At 48.1% G+C, this 19,509-nt stretch overlaps 1 protein-coding gene across 1 annotated transcript in view; it reads right to left on the reverse strand.

The window, feature by feature from the left end:
* Positions 1-19,509, reverse strand: part of GALNT18 (polypeptide N-acetylgalactosaminyltransferase 18) — a 296,749-nt gene that overhangs the window by 37,971 nt on the left and 239,269 nt on the right. The window contains exons 7-8 of the mRNA XM_084772992.1: positions 10,278-10,463; positions 4,103-4,240 (exon numbers count right to left, since the gene is read on the reverse strand). Coding sequence (XP_084629118.1) covers positions 4,103-4,240; positions 10,278-10,463 — 324 coding nt within the window. The remainder of the gene's footprint in view (positions 1-4,102; positions 4,241-10,277; positions 10,464-19,509) is intronic.

Below are 19,509 nucleotides of genomic sequence, written 5' to 3' on the forward strand. Positions count from 1 at the left end.
CACATTCCTCCCTAGCTCTGTGTCATCCTTCCCCTACCAAGTGGGTGGCCTAGTAGAGCAGTGGAGCTAGAGAGACAGTCTGGGGTGCAGTGCTGACTCTGGCCCCACGGTCTTGGAGAATGTTAACTTCTCTTGTCTGTTTTTGTCCCTCGAAAATAAGGATAATAATAGTGCCTGGCTCTCAGGGATGCTTTGAAGAGTAAATGAAATAGTATCTGCAAGGGCTTAGCATAGGGCCTGGTAGCCAGCAGCAGTAATTGTTAGTGTCTTCTATTACTGCTGCAGCCATTCGAGAAAACTCGCTGTGATGAACGCACTGATGTGCCAGGAGCCTCCCAAATGAATCCTGTTTAGATCTCAGAAGAACCCATAGGCTGGGACTGTGGTGTAATGGCAAATACGTGGTCCCCTCCACCTCCCCAGCTTCCTGGTCTGTGATTTTGTCTCTATGCTAAGAAAATTGACTGCTTTCAACATCTTGTTTTGGTTTCAGCTTGACTGTTACCCTGCAAACCAAGTCTGGGGGTGAGATCACTCGCCTTATGCTTCCTTAATATTCTCATTTCTCTTTAAAAATTATTTTAATTTTAAGTGTGCGTGTGTGTGGGGGGTGCATGTGTGTATGTGAGGGTGTGTGCACGCATGTGTGAGTGTGTGTGCGTGAGTGTGTGTGTGTGTGTGTGTGTGTGTGTGTGTGTGTATGTGTGGGTATATGCACCTGGGTGTTGGTACCTATAATGCCCAGATCCCCTGGGCTTGGAACTATAGGCACTTATGCCTGACATGGATGTTGGGAACTGAACTCAGGTCTTCTTCTTCGAGAGCAGCAAGTGCTCGGAACTGCTGAGCCATCTCTCCAGCCCCACTCCACTCTCATGGATCTTACTGCAGCACTTGGCATATTGCTTTCTTGTGCCTCTCTACTTTCCTGCCTTCTGCCTCCTCATTCATCACTAATACTGCGTCTTAGTCTTCTCACTCTACATAGCTTGGACCAGGCCATGGAGCAGAGCGTTGCCATTTGTTGAATAAGTGTCTGCAGAAAATGAACAAATGAATGGCACTACTGCTTTGCAAGTGACAGGGACACAGTATGCCTAACCTTGGAAGCTAAGCTTGTTCTGTCACATGTGTGGCTATGTGAGCCTGATACTATAAAATGTGCCCCTTGGAGTGGGTTACTGTAACCATTGAGGCTGTGCACACTGCCAGGCTTGTACAGAGAGAAACTGCAGAGTAGATGCCCAGAAGCTGGCCATGTCTGATTCCAGTTGCTTCTCCATCTCTAACTTTCAGCACCAGACCTGGGATTCATCCAAAGATGCCCCATCTCCCAGACAGAGAGCTCAGGGGAAACACACAAAGTGCAGCGCACAGTTCCTTTAGCAGAAGGAGCAGTAATGGGACCTATTAGCGGGTTGATGGTCTGGGCTACAGACTTGACACTGGCCCAATTGAGTGACCCAAAAGTTTATTTGACCTGAATGATGCAGTTTGAGCATGATTTGGGATGGAAAATAAAAGATTTTAAAAAACTGCTGCCCCTGCAAAGACATCTGGCCTCTGTGTTTTAGAATAAAACTAATTACTAAGGAAGAACGACTCAGACCCAGCAAATGTTTTTGTGCCTGTGGCTGCATCCTGCATGGCCCTCATTAAGAGTTCATGACGCTTCTGGACCAGCAAGCGTGTCTTTGCGCCTGAAGGAGCCAGGCACTGACATGTGGAGGAGACAGGGGGAGGGAGAAGCTGTCTGGACCTTGTACAGTGGCTGGTAGATGAACATTAAAAGGACATTGACCTCTGCCAGCCCTGGGGATGGCTAGCAAGCTCATCTTTGTGGGCTGATGACTGGGTGGCTTTTGGCATGACAGAGTGCAGACAGCTTGAGCTATGGACCCAGAGTGGCAGATACAAGGCTGTGTCTGTCTCTGTCATCAGGTGTGTGTGTGTGTGCGCGCGCGCGTGGGGAGGTGGGGGATGGGGGTGGGGGGGAGAGAAACCTGCTTCTGCATATATGTGGAAGGTAAGACATTTTTACATGGAGGATGGAGAGGGCTTTTGCCTAAGACCTGGTTGTGCAATGGCTTCATGTGAACACTTTCACTGTTCCTGCTTCCTCTGCCTCCCCTGGTGGGTGTGGCTATCTCGATCACCTCCAGCAATAGCCTGATGAGAACACGGGTCTGGAAGCTAGTTGTGGCTCATGGAGGTTTGGTTCTAAAACTTTCTTTGGACCCACAGTATTCTCTTAGGACTGGATCTATCGGTGGCTAAGTAGCACATGCTGTTGTTGCTAGGGAGCATCAGAAGAGCTCATCCCGCGGACGGTTCTGGTGATGGGCATCATCACACAATGCAATGTGCTTCTGAGATAAGGGAGGACCTGCGGTCGTAGGTAGCATCTATTGAGGAGATGCTCTGACCCCCACCCCCAACCCCAGCCTGAGAAATGGCAAGGCAAGAGGTCACTGTTTGGGGGTGCAAACATGCATGGGGCTCTCACGGAAGCAATACTTCATCCTTGCTTAGGACAACCTCCTGGACAATCAATACCTGGAGAGTGTCTAGTGTCCAGCTCTGTGCCATTCAGAACCACTGAGTGCTGAGCTAGAAGATCGGGTACTAATTCTGAGTCCAGCCTCTCAGTGAAGACCCCTCACACTCCCAGGCAAGAGCTGCACACACAATGTTCCCTGCTGGAGAAGCCCTTAACTCGGCTCTGATCACAGGGTACCAAAGAGGCCTCAGCTCTGCCTTCAAGTTTTCATCTTGGTATATCAAAAAGGCTGGAGGGGTCGCTCTCCAAAGCAAAGAACTGATGTGATTTCAGCTAGTCTTTCAGGCTCTGTCAGAGACAAGTCAGGGTTTTTCTTTTCTTTTTTTTTTTCTTTCTTTCTTTCTTTTTTTTTTTTTGCCAGTTTCATATGTAACCTGAATATAATATAAGTATCCCCACAGAGTAGAAGCAAGGGCTTAACTGTCATAGAAAAAAATTATATGTTCAGACTTTACCAGTCAGTAGAGGAGACACTCAGATAGCAACTATAACTACATAAAACACTTTAAGAGTGGAAGGTCCTGAAATTAGTTGGATGAGGGAATGGTTTATCATGGTCAAAGGACTTTAAACTGAGAGAGAAAATACATTCACATTTCTGACTCAGTTCTAGTCCGTGAGGGCCGGGGTAACATACCCCATTTAACAGATGAAGAAACTTAGGTCCACAGTCTGTAAGGTGGGAAAAGGTCAAGATCTCATTCTACTTTGTATTTTTGATAGCGTTGGGGATTGAACTCAGAGCCTCATACAAACTAGTTAAGTTTTCATCCAGAAAGCTTCGCCCGCAGCCTGAGGGCAAGATTGAACCAGTGCGGCTTTCTCCACTCCATCCTCCATTTTGGTACCTCTACCACACACTGGAGAAACAGGCACATCAACAAACAAGGCCACAAAATCCTTCACTAAGTTCGGGATTGGGATGGTTTTTTTTTTCTCAGAACTCTTCCCAGGGAAGCTTCAAACATGAACAGGAAGCCAGGCTTTGGTGGTACACCCCTTTGATCCCAGCACTCAGGAGGCATAGGCAGGTGGATCTCTGAGTTCCTGCCTGGTCTAAAGACTACCCAGAGAAACCCTGTCTCAACAAACAAACAAACAAACCAAGCAAAATCCCCAAACCCAAACCAAATATGAAAGGGGGCCATCAGCCTGGGGGTGAAAAAGGCACACAGGTGTTTGAAAGACAACCCCAGTCACCCCAGTCATCCCAGCTGTGAGTGCCAGTGGGATTCAGCTATGCTACTTTGCAATCTGTAACTAAATTATTCTTTATACATGTTTATGCAGATTTGAGGCCAGATGTGACTCACAGAGGACTGTAAGGGTGAGGCATGGTCCTCTCTCAGCGGGGCTGGAAAGGCTCAGGTTGTGAAAGCAAAGCCTCTCGAAGGTCCATCAGCCAGTGCTGAGCCCAAGTGTATCATAGCTTACTACAGTGGTGACAGCAGCCTTGATCCCTCCCTCCCCTCTTAACATCCCACCCCGGTCCTGTTTTCTTTCTGCCTCTGAATGAACCCCCCCCCCCCGCTGGCTCCTTACCACCCCGTAGGCGATGATGTCAGAGTACATCCTCATCTCTGGGTACACGCTGACCAGGTACCATCTGAAGGTCTTGCACTGCAGCTGCTTCCTCAGGGCCTTCCGTGCTGTGATGTCCCCAATGTCAATCCCTGAGTCCTGTAAGGAAGCAGAGGCAGACAAACAGCTCCTATCAGGCTGACTCTCTATGTACTTGCTATGTATATCCATATAAGTGTATATCTATATAAGTGTATATCTGTATACTCCAGACAAGATGCACAGAGGCTCTCTGGTAGAGGAACCCTATGGGGAGCTAAGTCATGTGGTCCCCAAATGCAGCATTCACCCCATAACCATCCCCATTTGCACTCTAAAATATGAGGTGAGTATTGATGCGGACTAGTATCAAGTAAAGTAAGGGGGTTGACTACTTGACTTCATGGCTACAGTTTAAGATAGGAGCATCAGCTCTGACAAGGGGATGCTAAGCATCACCATTAGATCCTGTCAGGACAGCCTCCATGGTTTCCTAAAGGTGTGAGTTTCATGGGAAGCCATTCTTTCCATTCTTAGGATTGTTTCTCTGCTTATGATATAATGAGACATAAATACATAGATTGAAAGACAAATATTATGTATATATATATATTTATATTTATACCGAAAGAATATATGTGTATATAACATACATACATATTTTCTCAAAAATCCATCTCCACCTTATTATAGGAGCTTCCAGAGCCAGCCTCCTGTTCACTTTCAATTTTTGGATATCAAATGTGCCTCCAACACACACACACACACACACACACACACACACACACACACACACACACACACCCCTTCCTGATTATTAGCTGACTTTTGCTTTTGTTTCAAAGGTTCAATATGTCTGCACTATGCTTTTCCTGCCAATTACATCAACTTCTTTTAATGCAGTGAGCATGCTTAAGAGCAGGTGGTCTTTCTTAGCCAAGGCCACCCTAGCCTTTATGATCAGAAAACAACGAACATTCCTTTCTGTTTTCCCAGCTTTAGTATAGTAGGCTGGTCTCTCTCCTCCAAAATCCATGTCTACCTAGAACCTCTGAATAGGGTCTTAAGAAGCCTCTAAAAATATCCTTATCTTCAAAATCTCAAGATGAAGCTTTTTTGAATAGGATGAGCCCAAAATTCAATGTTTAGTAACTGAGAACAGAAAGGAAGGTTTGCATGGACACACGAAGAGGAGGCCCACACAGAGACACAGCACACTGAACTGATGAGTCTGCAGACTTGGAAAGCCAGGGACCACCCATTGCTGGAAGATGCTGAAAAAGATGGATGACCCTCTAAAGCCGCTGGCGGGACATGGCTCTGCTGGCACCATGATTTAAATTTGGGGCTCACGATCCATGAGAAAAAAAGTTCTGTTGTTTTAGGCAGCCACGCTTGTGGTTAACTTTTTTGACAGTTTTAAGAAACTAATAAAAAATTGGCCACTCCACAAATGGCCCAGTATTTCTGCCATAAAGTCACAAAATTCCATGTGACCAATCCTCAAAGAAAGGCCATGAACGAAGGAACACACGGGCACGCCGGCACTCAGGATGTCTTTGGGCAGGAGAAGCTGCAGCTAGGAGAGTTCCTGAACTTTGCAGAAGGAAATACAGATATTTGTTTCTGGCTGGCTTTCTGTGTACCGACAGGCAAACTGATCTTCAATTACAGTAGCAGGATGCAAGTGCTGGAGGCTGTACTGGCCTCTCCCAAGTTTGGGACTGAATGTAGGCTGAGGGTCTAGATAAGAGTGGGCAAAGGACTTACTTTCATGAGCAACAGCACCAAGGACAAGAGTTAACATTTATCTAGTTTTCTGGGTGCTGAGCTAGAACTGACCAGAGTCTTAACATGTTAACTAATAGGCTTCCCCACCTGAGCTGGGGTGAAGGGCTTCTGCTCTGAATTGGAGGTTGTTTCTAGAGAGGAGGGGAAGCAAACGGGTAAGGATGTGCCTGTGCTTGGGCCAGTGGTGCACATCATGGTCTATGCCTGAAAGGGGAATCTAGGAAAGGCAGACAAGCCAATTGACTCCCTGCACACTGTGGGAGTTATGGAAGGAAATGGAGAGCAGAAGCAAGGCCCTGCATAGTCCAGCTTGGAGCTCTGGGTACTGGGAGGGTGTGGCAGGGGCCAGGGGAGCTCCAAGAGAGCTTCCTGCAGTCTGATATGCTTGAGATGAGTTCTAAAACATGACTTGAATCTCTAGAGATGAGACCCAGAGGGGTATGTTCCATCAAGTTGCCATGGGATTCTGATGCAGCTGAACTGTAGCATTGCTCTAGGAGCCCCTGGCCACGGGAGAGAAAAGACCCCACACATAGCCAGCTGCCCCACCACTTAATAAGCATCACCAAGGATCCTCTGAGCCTTACCACCCACCCTGCCTTGTGCTACACACTGGGACACAGCATGTCCTCAGGCAGCCCCCAGTTTATCCCAGTAGTTCCCAGCTCTAGCTGGATCCCTCAGCACTGTCTTCCAAAGCCAGGTCACAGGAGTCCTTCCTTCACACCAATTCAGCTATAGTCTCTAAGGCTGGGGCCAAATGATTATAAAGTTCAGTCAGATTTGAGAGTCACTGTCTAAAAAAGATAGAGGTTGCAGATGACAGCTTACTATTTGGCAGGCTATGTAGGGGGAAGGCCATTTTCCCACACTTGGTCTGGCTTCCTGTATGAAGAATCACCAGGCGTAGGTCTATCAGGATGAAGACTTGGTAGGGATGGGAGTTGAGCATGAGGTGGAGGGTTGGATAATTCCAAGCAGAGCCATTCCAAATGCGTAAGTACAGGGCTGAGAAGCAGCAAGACTCACGCAACCAACAAAAACTGCGGGGGTGCATTTGGAGGTACCCTCAGAGAGGAGAGCGTAGGACACGTGTGTCCAGCACTGTGCCTGGCCGTGTCTGTGAGCCCTGTGAAGAGTCCTTCGTGGTGTTTGAAGAAGGGCAATGGGTGCATCATTTAGAAAGGCTAGATTTGGAGGGATGAAGACTTGAAGCAGGGCAATCAGTTGAAGTCTGCATGGGCAAGGCTTGAGCACAGAGCCCATGGACCAGTCAGGAAGGCCCTGTGATTGACAGCAGGGGATAACAAGAGAGGAGGGGGAAACTGCTATGAGCAGCATCCAGCCAGGCATCTGGCAGATGGTAGCATGAGGTGCTAGGACAGGAAAGTAAGACAGGAGCCGGCTTGGGCAGAAAAAGACGTGCTTAGCTGTGGTCAGACTCAGCCTGGGTGCCAGCGAGGATGGCAGCAGGAGGCATCCAGCTGGCGGCTGCAGAGGCCAGTTCATGAGCAGGAGTGGAGATATTAATTAGGAAGCCATCGGCATATGGGTGGGATAAACACCCAGGAGCAGAAGCTATTCCTGAGAGGCAGTATAATGAGAGGTTGATGAAGGGTACATCTCTGGGGAGCGTTTAAGCAACAGCAGAGAGAGGGTGAACCCCTTAGGGAGAAAGAGGTAAGGTCCCAAGGGGGAGGGGGCCATCCAAGAGTATGGAACCACAGATTCTCAAAGAAGCAAGAATTCTGGAGTTTAAAAAAAATGTTGCCTTGGATTTACTTTGTTTTTATTTGTATGTGTGTGCGAGTTTGTGAGTGTGTGTGTTGTGTGTGTGTATGCACCTGCATGAGTGGGGGGGGGGGTGCACATAGAGACCAGAATAGGGTGTTGGATCTCTCAAAGCTGGTGTTACAGGTGTTGGCGGAGGGGGGGGGGCATCTAACTTGTAACACAGGTGCTGAGACCTGACCTCCAGTCCTCAATGGGAACACTGTCTTGCCAGCCCCAGGTGAGGGACTTTTAAAGGTCCAGGACACTGTGTAGTCAAGAGGCCTGCCCATTTTGGCTTTGCCAAAGGCCGACTTAATATTGGGATGTGACTGGAGAGGAGAGTGGGAACTGGGAAGATCCTGACCCCGCGAAAGCTCAAGAATCTTAAAGAAGGGGAGTTGGAAGCTGAAAGTAACAGGGTGTTCGTGTCTATGTCACGTGTTTGTGCTGGGAGGGAGGGGAGAAAGAAAAGAGACCTGGTGTGTGTGTGTGTGTGTGTGTGTGTGTGTGTGTGTGTGTGTGTGTGCATGAGTGCACGTCAGAGGGGAGCTACAGGTGACATTCATTAGATACCATCTTCCTTTTTGTGAGACATTGGCTCTCATAGGCCTGGAACTGCAGGCCGGCTGGCCAGCAAGCCCTGGAAATGTGCCAGTCTCTTCCCCAGGACTAGGGAAACTACAAACACGTGCCGCCACAGCCAGCTCTCTGTAGCAGGTTCTAGGCATGTGACTCAGGTCCTTGCACTTGCGAGGCATGAAGTCTCGTGACTGAGCCACCTCCCGAGCCCAGTAGAAAACATACTACCTTTTTCTTTCTCTATTTCAGTTTTTCCGCCTGGACGTTTCCGTGTCTCACCTGTTCTCTCCCCTTCCTCCTCCTTTCATTTGCTTGGTGCTATCCCCCTGGAGGGGGTCACAGGCAAACGCTAATTCTCACTGAGTCTTAACTGTGGCATGAGCTACCAGTCACTGGATTTGGCTGTAGCAGGGAAGACTGGCAGCTTTGTGGGACAGAGAGAAGGGGGCAGAGCATGAGCAAGACACTGGCCCTGCACAGAGCCCTAAGGCTATGGTGTTTACTGCTGAGATCCTGCAGTGGTAACACTTAGCACCCAGGGACACCCACAGTGCCGGAGTGGAATACTCAGATGACTTCAGAAGCACCGAGGTGTCCCTGGAAATCCTTTGCCTGCTTGGGATTCAATCTCCACTGAGGGGCTTGATTCTTCCTCACTGACTTGGGGGTGACTCAACTCAAGCCACTTTCCCTGGTGGCAGTGGACCTGGGATGTAGCTCAGATGGTACAGTGCTCGCCTAGCAGACAGGAAGCCCTAGATTCCATCCAGGAAGAAAGTCGCCTAAAGCTGCCACTTGAGGCTTAGCCTATTGTTTTTGTGGGTTTTTTTGTTTTTGTTTTTGTTTTTTTAATAACTCAGCCAGGGCAGCATAGGGTGGTGGAAGCTCAGGGTACAGGGCTTCCCTGTGGAAAGAAACTATAAACAAAGATAAGTCATTTATTTCACCATTAGAGAGCTCCAGGGCTTTCTGAAGATCAGCCAAGGGGAAAGGCAAGGTTAGGAAGGACGGACAGAGGCCATGCAGTCAACAGCCTTGTCACACAGGTGACAAAAGCAATGAGCCCAGGCAGGCGAACAGGCAGGCAGGGTTGGAGTGCCACAGCTGGCATCTGCTGGGTTCTCCCAACTCCGGCATTTGAGAGTCACTTCCATATGACACGTGCCAAGGCTGACAAAACCAGGCAAGGACTACTGCGTCTCCTCTGACAGGTCTTCTCACAAGTGACTGGAGGGGTAAAGGACAGTGACAGGTGGGGATGGGGCTCTGTGAAGGTCAGAAGGGAGGATGTCTGTGGGACTGGATCTCATGTATATCCATAGGGCTCAAGAAATCCCACAGATCTATGGATTTTCCTTATTCTGTTTGGCTCAACGGGGTGGCTTGAATCCAATCTACAGAGATTAAAGTGTCCTTGTGAATCCACAATCATTATGGTTGTATTTACATACTCATACCCGTGAACCTTGAGACATCAGGGAAGCTGGGAGGGTGAAGGAAGGAAATTTAGAGCCATCTGATCCCACTTTATTTATCTATATATTTTTGAGATAAGATTGCATGTAGCCCAGGCTAGCCTCAATTTTACTATGAAACCAAGGATTACCTTGAACTGTATGATTCCCCTGCCTCCACCTTGTATGCACGGGGATCCCAGGCCTGAGCTACCAACTTGGTTTTATGCAGTGCTGAGGATTGAACCCGGGGCCTCATGCATGCTGGGCCAGCATTGTACCAACTTAAGCCACATCGTACTTTCTAACTTTCATTTAAAAGGAGGCCAGTAAAGTTCTGAGAGAACACATCCTCCTCTAAGCATGCTGATGGATGAGGATGAGAAATGGCTTAAAGATGTTTGCTGGCGTCTTCCTGTATTGTAGGAAGTAGGGGGTTGACAGTTTAATACTGCCAGCAAGCTCTGAATGTCCCAAGGAAGAAAAATGGAATCTAGTGTTTTGTTACAGATATTTTTTTCTCACCAAACTTGAAATCCTGCACCATCCAGGCTCCCTACCTCCTGTGGTATGTTCCAAGCCATGTAAACATGGCTTTTGAATTCATCCATCCAGACTTCAGCTACCCTGAGGGCATTTCTGCGGACATGGGCAGTGAGGTCCTCTGTGTAGGGCTTGTGGGCCCGCTCGATGTGGGCGATCCGAGAGCAGGGCAGGACTTCCACACTCCCGCCACACTGCCACACCTGTGAAGGCAAGGGTGCACACATCAGCTCCCCTGTAAGGCAAGCAGCCCACAGGCCACCACAAGACATGAACAGAGAGGCCTGCTTTCTTCACCTTCTCTCCACACACTGCCCTGAGAGAACAAGCTGGGTCGCATCCACCCCCTGCAGTAGGAATATTAAGTAATTAATTCAAAGCTTGGCTCTTATGGCCATGAGTTTATTTGCAGAGAATTAACATATCTTTTTCTTCCACCCACAAGCCCCACGTAGCCAGAGAGACCAGATGTTTGAGCTCAGAGAGTAGTGCTGACCTCTTCTTTTCTCTGGGTTGGTAACCTCCGCCTCCCATGGTCTCTATAATACCTCTACATAACAGAAGGGCACCAGTGGGGACTCCTGGCTCAAAAGTCAATCTTCAAATGGACCGTCAAAGATCTTAACAGAGGTCAATGACAGTAACAGAGGACAATGTGCTCTTATTTCTGTCCCTTCTGCCATGGGCTTCTGAGGTGACACAGTCAAGACCTTTTGGTGACAGTGGGGGCTATCTGCTGAGAATTGTCATCTGGATGTTTGGTGGAGAACCTTCCCATGTTTGACACTTGTCCACCATCACCAATAAATCCTTGTCCAGGGTAAGGCAAGATTCAGGTTTACCTCATTGGCTGTGTTGGCTAGGAAAGCAAGACGTCTTCTCCCACTGATCAGCGTCACATTAAAGGAGTCCTGTAGTCATGGCTACTGGAAGTTAGTTTGCTGATTTGTTACTTAGTATACTATTTAGGGTCAGTACAAAGGAGTCAAGAATGCTTACTGAGTGCTAGGTATGTTCCAGACCTGGGATGTGATTGGGGTGGGGCCAGGGAGTGGGCAATTAAACACAGAGCCATCGACCGAGAGTTCGAAACCAAACTGCATTGGCCCAGCTCCTGGTTCTGCTTCGTACTGGCTGTGTGACTCTGAGCAGTCACCCTGACTCATTTGTGCCTATATTGCTGTCTCCACAGGGGTCATAATAGCGCCAATCTCAAGTGGCCCTGGAGAGGATGAAATTGATGGAGCACAATGCAGCCGGTACTTTATAAGCCCTTGGCTAAGCCTGTCCATGACCGTCCACGTTAGAAGGAGAATCCTTAGAATAACCTGTGAGGTCACTGATATTATCTCCAACTCCAGGTGAGAAACACATTGAAAAGTCCCCTTGCCCAAAGCCACATGGCGGGCACTGACAACGCCAAACGATCTGCCCGATTCCCAAAGAGGCTGAAGGCAAAGCCGATGCTGCTCAGGGTGACCCTGTTTTAAGGGCAGTTAGCATCTCCAGGGGGTAACTCTGAGGGTCAGGAGAGGGAACATGGCAGTCTCCAGGCTGTGCCCCTTCTTCCTACTACTTGACGTATTTCAACAGCACACACGTGTGTGACGCACAGCAGTGCACTTACAAGTCCTGATTCTCAGAGTCAGCTTGCCATGTCACCTTAAGTGTGTGCACGCCTGCCACCATAACCAGAGCCGCGTTGGTGGCACACTCCCCCCCCCCCCCCTCCCACTTAAATGGTGCTCCTCAACACAGTGGAACGTGCCAACCACACTGAGCATTTCTTCATCCAGCATTCAGTTTTTCCTTCATCAGTTAGACCTCAGCACAAGTAATTAGGTTTCCTACCCCACCCACTTCCCAAGCTCAGGGTCCAGGTATCAGTTCAAAGCCACTTCCCCACGCCCTGCTTTGTGGTCCCATTTCCTCTCCCTCCCACTGTTTGTTTAACTATCTCTCTTCTTTCAAAATGTTCTTTATGCCCTCATCAAATTTTCCTTCTGACACGCACCACTAAGTGGCTCTGGTCTTTGGCATGTATACCATGGGTTCCCAGGAAAGGTGGGACTATGGCAGGCTGGCAGCTGGATGTCACGTCACGTTTAATAGCACAGCTTTGGTGCTGGTGAGAATGGGACTCCAAACTTGACCTCTGCTAGCAGCTGCTGTATACGTTGGCAGGTTACACCCACAGTGGAAGAGAGTGATGCAACATAAGGAGGCATTCAGCCTCATGCCTACCTTTTATGGATACTGCATGGATGAAGACAGAGGAAATTAAGTCAGGCACAAGGGCAGGACACCTCAGTCAGTTTCTGCCTTGCCATGGGACTACAGGAATGGTGCCTTTAGACTAAACTCTGATCTAATATAGTCATGTGATAGTTCCTGGGGCCCTTAGTCTGTGCCTCTGTTTTATAATAACAATTAAAACTGCTGTTACTTGACTTTTTTTGCACACCCACTTTTGAGGGGTGAATTGGCTGCAGAGGACAGTTAACATCCTAGCAGAGAAGGGTACAAGGCTCGCTCCACAGAGACTGGGAACCCTTGATAACTCAGGCAACCTGCGGTTTCTTCCCTTCTGTTGAGCTTGTCCATGGAGGGGCAGCCCTCGCCTTGGGTGTGGCTTTTGAGCTCTTGGTAGCACCCGGTCTTTGGAGTAGAGAGTATGTATTTGGCCTGTATACACATTAACTTTTGCACCCTGCCAACGATACTGAAGCCAACTAGAAAGGGCTTTTGCTTATCTATGCCCTGGTGACAAACAGGTCTGCTGACCCAAGAGAGCCTCTGAAGTTTTATCCACAGATGACCTCAGAGCTCCTCTCTGGGATGCTGGACAGGGTTTAGGAAAAGAAATTAATATTGAGGCTGCATTGAAGGTGATGTCAGGAAACTTCCCTGGGTGGGGGGGGGGGGCGGGGCACGGTGTGGAGGATGAAGAAATAAAAGAGAGTTGATCTCAGCACAGAAACTGCCCAGTGTCTGATGGCAAGTCACAGGTTGAAGGGTATATACAGAAAAGACTAGTTCACAGAAGCAGGGCCAATGGAGAACAGGTGAGTTCTGGGGTGGGGATGCCAGGAAGAAAGGGGAGGGGAGTTGGGTACCAAAAGAGTGGTTGAGAAACGAAAACCAAAAGGGCACAAGTAACAAGCAAGCAAGATTCACGTCCTACAGTGAGTGAGGTACAAGTCTACGGATACTGGGGACACCAGACACTATTCCAGTCCCAGGCTGGGTCCTGTGTCCTTTGACGGACACTGAAGAAAACGACTGGAGACCACACCCAGCCCCTCCCAACCTCTGCCTTCACACTCGCTAATTCATCTCCCTGGAATGATTGTTGCTCGACTCAACAGTTTCTTTGTCCCACCATTGTTAAGTTAGACCCTCTTGGAACACCCTTAGCACCCACATTCTTTAATAAAACATTCATTTTTTTTTAATTTATATACTTTTTCTCTAAATATCTGTCTTTCAGAATTGAGCTGGGACCTCCACAAAAGCAAGGGCATGTCTGTGCGCTTTCCATTGTATCTATATCAGACTCCTTATTGGTATCTACTCAATAGCTGTTAAGTGGATGAGTGAATTTGAGGTCCTGGGCTTCCACTGACTATAGGACACAGTTTTAACAAGCTCAGCTGGTTGCCCTAATAAAGGCCATAAACATAAAATGTGGCTAGGTTTTACTGAACACAGTGACTTTCTTCAAGCCCAGGTGGTTTTTTTCAGTAAACTGCTGACATTAAAGTGCAAACTACTGCCACCAAGGAGACTTACTTTGGCCGCAGAGCTTAAATTAACACTGTAAAGCCCACGAAGTCATCAAAAGTGTGTGGACGACATCAGGCAGGTTTCTCTTGTGGAACCAGGTACTCGGGGCAGAGTGCCCTGCCCCCCAACCCCCCAACCTCACAGATGCTTGGGTAGGCCTCCAGAGGAGCTGCAGGCCTGTTCCGCAGATGTGACCAAGAGTCTAGGACTGCAAAGATGCACTAGGGGCTGGTGGGAGAGAGTCCGGATCATGACTGCCACATACATGTCACTGAACTGTACTTGACTATGGGTGCCAGTTGCTTTTTTAAATGGGAATATGGTTACCTGGTGGATTTAAATAGGATTCAATCTGAAAACTGCTCACTAGCAAAGTTGCCCCTGCAGAGGGGTCTCGGGAAGTTAGGTCTCTTTTCTCTAAGGCAATTGAGTACAACATCAGGATGAGGTCTCTGTCCGTCACTTCCACAATCAAAGCTTCTTGTCCTAATCCTTATGTTCACCAAGCTATCAGATGGGGCTGGCAAACTCCGTGACTCTTTAGAGCTCTTCTGCTTTTACATTGAGAGTTGGGGTTTCATGGCTCCCATCTTAAATGATGACCAGGGCTTGAGACACAACGAACAGAGCCTGAGTCACAGTTGGGCGACACTGAGGCAGGGCAATATAGTTTAATCTACTTTTGTGTTCAATCTATTTGCTTTAACGCTGTTTTTTGAAGAAAAAAAAAACCTGTGTGTGTGTGTGTGTTTGTGTGTGTGTGTGCATGCGCGCGCGCGCGCGCACACACGAGTGCCTTTCTGTTTGTATACATGTAAAGGTGAATGCATGTACATGTGTGTATGTATGTGTATATATATGTGTAGCTGCATGTAAGTGCATGTAAACATCAGAAATCAACCGAAGTCTTGTTTCTCAGGCACTGTACACCCCGTTTTATGACAGGCAGTCTATCACAGGGCCCTTGGGGCTCACTGATCAGCCTAAGCTGGCTGGCCAGGGAGCCTCCAGGGGTCCACCTAGCTCCACCTTCCCAGTATTTAGAGTGTAAGTACATGCCACCATATTTTTCTTTTTTCTTTTGTTTTAAGCCTGGGTTCTAGAGACTAAACTCAAGTCCTCATGTTCAAAATGCCTTCCTGATTGAGCATTTGTCTTAGACCAGCCCCACTGAGAAGGATTTTGAGGCACTCTCCAAAGAACAAAGTGTATTAATTGTATTAATCGTGGGTAAGGTAGGCTAGTAGGAAGTGACATCCCCGGCCTTCATAACCATGGCCCCTTCAGCTTGTGTCTCCTTGTGGCACTAATGGAGTTCTTGTTTCTTGGCACAATGTTGTCCTACTTGCCTTAGATCATAAGGCCTCCTCTCCTGCTCTCCATCCATCAAGGCCAGCACTGACTCCCATTCCTCAAAACTCTTGGAACATAAGATTAGCATCAGCCACACAGTCTTGATTTCTCGGCTTATGTGGCTAATTATCTTCTTATGTGTAGCTGTCTCGCCTAGTTTGGCCGTGAAAAGCCGCAACAAGAGTGGAAAGCTAAAAGTGGGCAGGATAGGAAGAGAACGATGAAATGAACCCAGCCAAGACTGATGCCTGAGAAGGGCTGGGGGAGACTGACCTCACTCTCAGACTGGCGTAGGGGTCAGAGAAGTCGACAAGCAGAAACATGGACAAGACAGACATGGCCCTCACACTCAGGGTGTCCTTTGACTTTGTGCCACAGGCGTCTTACCTTACCAAGCCACAGCCCTGCATGGGACAAAGGAAGGACCTGTACGTTAGACCTGAGCAACACTAACAACCAGCAAACCATGATCAGGAACATGAGGCAGAGAAGGAGTCTGGACAGAGATAGTATAAGTGCAGAGGCAGCTTTGGTCCAAAAGTCTACAACATTTGACAATCTTTAGTTTCTAGACAAAAATGATACCCCTTAACCAGCCTCCCAGGACCTCTGCGAGCATCCCTCTCTATTCTCTGCAGCAACATCACTCACTCTCTACAACCAGTTACGTACGCTTCTCTCAGTTCCCCGGGTAGACCATGTTCATGGACCTTTGTCCTCACCTTCTTTACTGGAACTGCTGCTTCCCCTGAGTATATGACACATCTCTGTAATTCTCATCTGCCTTCCCCAGACAGAGAAGGAGGGAGGGAGGGAGGGGGGAGAGAGAGAGAGAGAGAGAGACAGACAGACAGACAGACAGAGAGAGAGAGAGAGAGAGAGAGAGAGAGAGAGACAGACAGACAGACAGACAGACAGACAGACAGACAGAGGCAGAGAGAGACAGAGAGACACAGACACAGACACAGACAGACAGACAGACAGAGAAGCAGAGACAGAGAGCATGCTTATGTTCAGTTTAAAGATATACTATACAAATGCTGGGGTATCTCCCCTCTTCAGAAACAATGCTTTCTTGGCAATCTCTTAGAAAATTTCCCAAAGGCAACCCATTATCCCGAAGTTGGGTCTCACAATTTTCTTTCCATCAACCTAACCCACACAGTGGTGATTTTGAGCACTGTATAAACAGAACCACTGCGTATGCCTTTTACTTCTTGTTTCATTTATTTTCCTCACCCCAGCATTCCTCTCTATAAATACACACTGATTTACTTATGCGTTTCTTCTCCTGTTGGTTGACAGGCTTGTTTCCAGTGTTATGAATAGTTCCTGGGAACACTCTTGTACACATCTCCTGGGGTCCAAGAGTGGGCATCCTTTTATGCATTTTTTTTTTTTGCCACAGCAGCACGTCTGTCTTGGGTACAAGTTAAATACACAGTCAACTTTCCCATGGAAAGGAGGGGCTGTTGCACAAAGCATCTCCCAAGCAGTTCCCTCCCACCAGCATTAAATGAGACGCATGTTGCTTCACGTCCTTGTCAACATTCTCATTTAAAGACTCTGTGTGTGTGTGTGTGTGTGTGTGTGTGTGTGTGTGTGTGTGTATGTAGGTGCCTTGGCTGTGGAGGTCATAAGAGGACACTGGATCCCTTGAAGTTGGAGTTAGAGGTGTCAGATGGTTGTACGCCACTTGACATGGATGCTAGGAACCAAACTCCAGTCCTATGCAGGAACATTTGGTGCGCTTAACTACTGAGCTTTTTATCCAGCCCCCTTGTCAACTTCTGACATCAATGAACGTGGCCATAAAACTCTCTCTACAGTTTTCATTTGCAGCTTCATCTGATTATTAGTGAGATGGTGAGCTTTGGTTGGTTGGTTTTTCTTTCCTGTTATCAACCTACTTTAGGAGAAGGGACAGCCCTGCCTTACCTACCCTAAAGCCGATTCAGGTCCAGGCATGTGGGAGGCATTCAATTGATATTTGCTATATGAGTGAAGAATCAAAGTTGGGCTTTTTTTTTTTCCTGACTTACTCTGTGTGCTTCACTGGCACTCCCCTAGGTTCTGGGTAGATATTTAGTTTAAAGTTGAGGGGGACAGTTGTAAGATCTGGCCATGTTTACCCTTCCATCAGACCTTACAGAAGAGCACTCCCTGGGTACCCCATTTCTCAAGCTCCCTTCTGGTAATAAATATCCCCAAGGAGTTGCTGGCTCTTTTGAAACATGGTATGGTTTCTTGGACGGTGTCCCAGAAGGGTCTGAACATTTGGATCAGTCCCAGGTGACACACAAGAGTTTCCCATCAGAAAGAAGTCCTTCCAAACCATGGCAAAACAGAAGGATTCAGCAGGCCCAACTTCAGGGAGAGCTGAGCTGGCTGGAGTGTCTGCGAGACGTTTGGCAGGGGCTTGGGCTACGCAGAAATAACTGCCCACTTGCAGGAATGCCCAGGAGCCAGTGTGGGACACCAGAAGAGGCACGGCTTCAGCAAACTGGCTGGTGAGATGCAGAGGACCCCACTCTCCTGGGAGCCCAGTGCTCTAACCAATCTTATTAGGCCATCGAGGCTCCATGAACTCCACGAAGGCTTCTTTGCCTGTACGTGCTTACAGAGATTTCAAGGCAGCTCCCACGACGCTGAGTAAAGGGAAGCTTACTCACAGCTACCTCAAATCTCCTATTTGAAAAGAAAGACAGCCTACAGACCTGGGCACATAAAGGGGATGGGGTGGGGTAGGGTGAGGGGGACCCTGAGGGGTGGCAGAGGTACCTGCTGCTCAAAGGCATCTTCTGCTCATTTGAAGGGACTGTGAGCAGCTCACATCAACAATTCGAGAGAAGAAATGCCTACTGCTGCTCCCTGAGCAAGACAGGAGAGTAACCATGCCTGTCTTGACTATGCATTCTCCCATCAGCCAACCTGCCCACTGCATATTTGAGCTAGAGTGGCCTTGAAGATCAAAGACAGAGAATTCAACAGAAGCAACCAGAATCCCTAAGTCTTTTCCTGAAGAAAGGCTACCCACCGAGCCTCCCATCCCGCAGGGAACTGTGGTTTAGCAGAGGATGAGCTCCTGGCGGCATTGCTGAGGTTGGGCATGGTCCCATGGTACCAATAGATTTTATGTAACTCAATTCTGGCTTTGCAGAAGCAAGCTCCTAGCAAGGGAAGCAAGTAGACACCCCAATTCCAGAAGATGATTCCACTCAGAGGCAGTCCCCACCAGAGGCTGAGAACACAGAAAGTAACCAGATCTATTATCTGAGGCTCAAGGGAGCTGCATGACACAGGTAGAGTGGGTGTCAGAACCCTGCAAAAGAGGCTGCTGACCAGAGTGTAGATCAGGGTTAGTATAAGAGCATAAAACCAAAGGAAAAACCAGCAGGGTTGGAGAGGAGAAGGCTCGGAGACCACACACAGCCCTACATATCTCAGAAAGCCAGTGACAGTAGCTGCGTGGCGATCAGGTTATTGCCAGAGTGATCTAGTTGGTGAGGCCAGGACTCTAGCCACTGTTGCAGCCCCTGGTCAGGAGATACAGATGTTAGCTGGGGCTCACCCTCAGAGCCTGTTATAAGAGCCTGGGAAGGGACTAGACCGCATTCAGATATTCAGACATTTCTATAGAGCAAAGCTCTAGATGAAACCAAGGGCAGAGAGAGAACATTAGCTAAGTGCCAAGCAGACCCAACCCAATTGTGCTAGCTACTCTAATGATGTTTTGGTTTGAACTGAGATCTCTGGCCCCATTACGTCCTTGGTGATGAGTGGCCCAGGAAGTCAAGGACCACTCTTCAAAGAGTCAAACAAGACCTTACCCATCCTTGGTAAGAAGATAAATGGCCCCATTTATTACTTTTTGCATTTGGGTTAATCTCTTCCATCAGCTGTGAGACACCTTCCCCTTGTGAACTACATTCTCCATCCATCCAGCTGTTATTCAGAGCAGACCCGTGGGCTGTGCTTAATCTTTACTTTGCTATATGAAGATGAGCTACTTACTCATTTAAAGTGTTTCCTTTTTTATGTCTTTAATCAGTGGCTGTTTCTTTCCTCTCTCTGAGGCTTAATCTAATCAGAAGCAGATCCCACACATAT

Source organism: Acomys minous, assembly GCF_964271855.1.
Source record: "Acomys minous genome assembly, chromosome: 2".
NCBI lineage: Eukaryota > Metazoa > Chordata > Mammalia > Rodentia > Muridae > Acomys > Acomys minous.